Source organism: Numida meleagris, unplaced genomic scaffold (assembly GCF_002078875.1).
Source record: "Numida meleagris isolate 19003 breed g44 Domestic line unplaced genomic scaffold, NumMel1.0 unplaced_Scaffold446, whole genome shotgun sequence".
NCBI lineage: Eukaryota > Metazoa > Chordata > Aves > Galliformes > Numididae > Numida > Numida meleagris.
This window is the reverse complement of record NW_018364662.1, coordinates 32,939-34,823: the sequence shown is the minus strand read 5'-3', so window position 1 is coordinate 34,823 and position 1,885 is coordinate 32,939. Positions and strand designations below refer to the sequence as shown.

Below are 1,885 nucleotides of genomic sequence, written 5' to 3'. Positions count from 1 at the left end.
CCTTCCAACCCAACCATCCCATGGCTCTATGACCTTTAAGGACCCTTCCAACCCAACCATCCCATGGCTCTATGACCTTTAAGGACCCTTCCAACCCAATCATCCTGTGGTTCTGTGATCTTTAAGGACCCTTCCACCCCCCACCGCCCCACCCCTCCACGATGTTAGCGTCCTTGCAGGATCCGTGCCGCCCATTGCCCACGGGCGTCTCACCTTTCCTGCCCGCGGCGCCGGGCACGGTGCCGTACTTGCGCCGCTCGTCTCCCAGCGCGGCGACGGAGCTGAGCACGAGCTGCGCCTGCTCCTCGTCGTAGCGCTGCCGCGTCAGCTCGGCGCGCTTGGCCGTCAGCAGGTAGAGGAACGCCGCGTCCCCGTCGCGCCGGATGCCGTAGGACCACAGCGTGCGCTCGTCCACGCACAGGCACTGCCCGATGATCCAGCGCTGAACCAGGGGGTGGAAGCCGTAATCCTGGAACACCTGCGCCGGGACGGAGGGGGGAGGAGGAGGAGCTCAAAGCCGCCGCCGGGAGGNTCTGCACCCACAGCGCTGCCCTCCTGCCCACGCCGCGGCCAACGTGGGGCCGAGACCCTCGGCTCCCCCCCGGCCTCCCACTTCCCGGGGAGCTCAGCCCCTCCGCGTGGGGCAGCATCGGAGCCCGGGGGGCGGCCAGCGGGCACGGAGCCGCTGAGCGCGTGGGGCCGAGCGGCGGGCACGGGGCCCAGGCCGGCGGGGACGGGATGGGACGGGGCGTCCGGGTCGGCTAGCAGAAGTCGTAGGACAGGTGGATGAAGTCATCCAGGGAACCCGAGCCCAAGACGCAGCGCGCAGCCGAGCCATCCTCTCTCCTTCCCTTTTCCAAGTGGGATCCCGGCACGAGAGAAAAAAAAAAGAGAAAGAGAAGGTTCGGTCAGTGGCTGAGCCGGAGGCTCCCGGCCCCGCGGCGCGTCCCCGTGTGGGGCGGGGGCTCCGCTGGAGCCCCACACGTTCCTACGGTGCCCAGAAGGGGCAGCTCCCGGCACGGCGCGGCGCGCTCCGACCGTCCCGACGTGAGAGGAGCAACAAGGGAAGCACGTGGCCCCGGCAGCCCCGACCCGCACCGCCGCGGTGACACCGGTCAGGTCCTAAAAGATGGTGCCGGGGCGGCGGTGACCGTCCCGCAGTGCCACCAGTGCCACCAGCGTGCACCGCAGCACGTCAGCAAGCCCTGTGTATGGGGGTCCTGATGAGGGGGAGAGGGGATGGGGGGGGCTGCAGGAGCCCCTGTGCTGCACCGGGGTGGGTGCCGGCTTCCCACTGCTATGGGGCCAGGCTGGGGGGGGGTCGGGGAAGGGAAGGGTCTGGGAGACCTCACCGCGACCTTCGGTGCCCAAATGGAGCCGGTGACGGGAGGAGAGCGACTGGACAAAAAGGCAGAGAGCGACGGGACCGGGGGGAACGGCGGGGACCCAACACAGGGAAGAGTGGGGTCAGACGTGGGGGAATCCTGCACCCAGAGGCGGTGCGGCCCCGGCACTGCTGCCCGGAGCTGGGGGTGCCCCATTCCTGCAGGTGCCCGAGGCCGCGGGGGTGCCCTGGGCAGCCTGAGTTGGGGGGTGGTCAGCCCACGGCAGGGGTGGAGCTGGGGGGGCCCTTCCAACCCAACCATTCTGTGGTTCTGGGATCTTTCGGGACCCTTCCAACCCAACCCATTCCATAGTTCAGTAATATATAAGGTCCATTCCATGACCCTGTGACCTTCAAGATCCCTTCCAACCCAACAATCCCATGGCTCTATGACCTTTCAGGACCCTCCCAACCCAACCATCCCATGCCTCCGTGATCTACAAGGTCCATGCCGCATCTCCATGATCTATAATAACCCTTCCATCCCAACCATCCCATGGC

General features: G+C 67.3%; 1 protein-coding gene across 1 annotated transcript in view; it reads right to left on the bottom strand.

The window, feature by feature from the left end:
- Positions 1-213: 213 nt before the first annotated feature.
- LOC110391663 (ranBP-type and C3HC4-type zinc finger-containing protein 1-like) overlaps positions 214-1,885 on the bottom strand; it is a gene marked incomplete at its 3' end in the record, with an annotated part of 6,081 nt that continues 4,409 nt past the window's right edge. Inside the window, 1 exon segment of the mRNA XM_021383618.1 lies at positions 214-478. Within this exon segment, the coding sequence (XP_021239293.1) occupies positions 214-478 (265 nt within the window).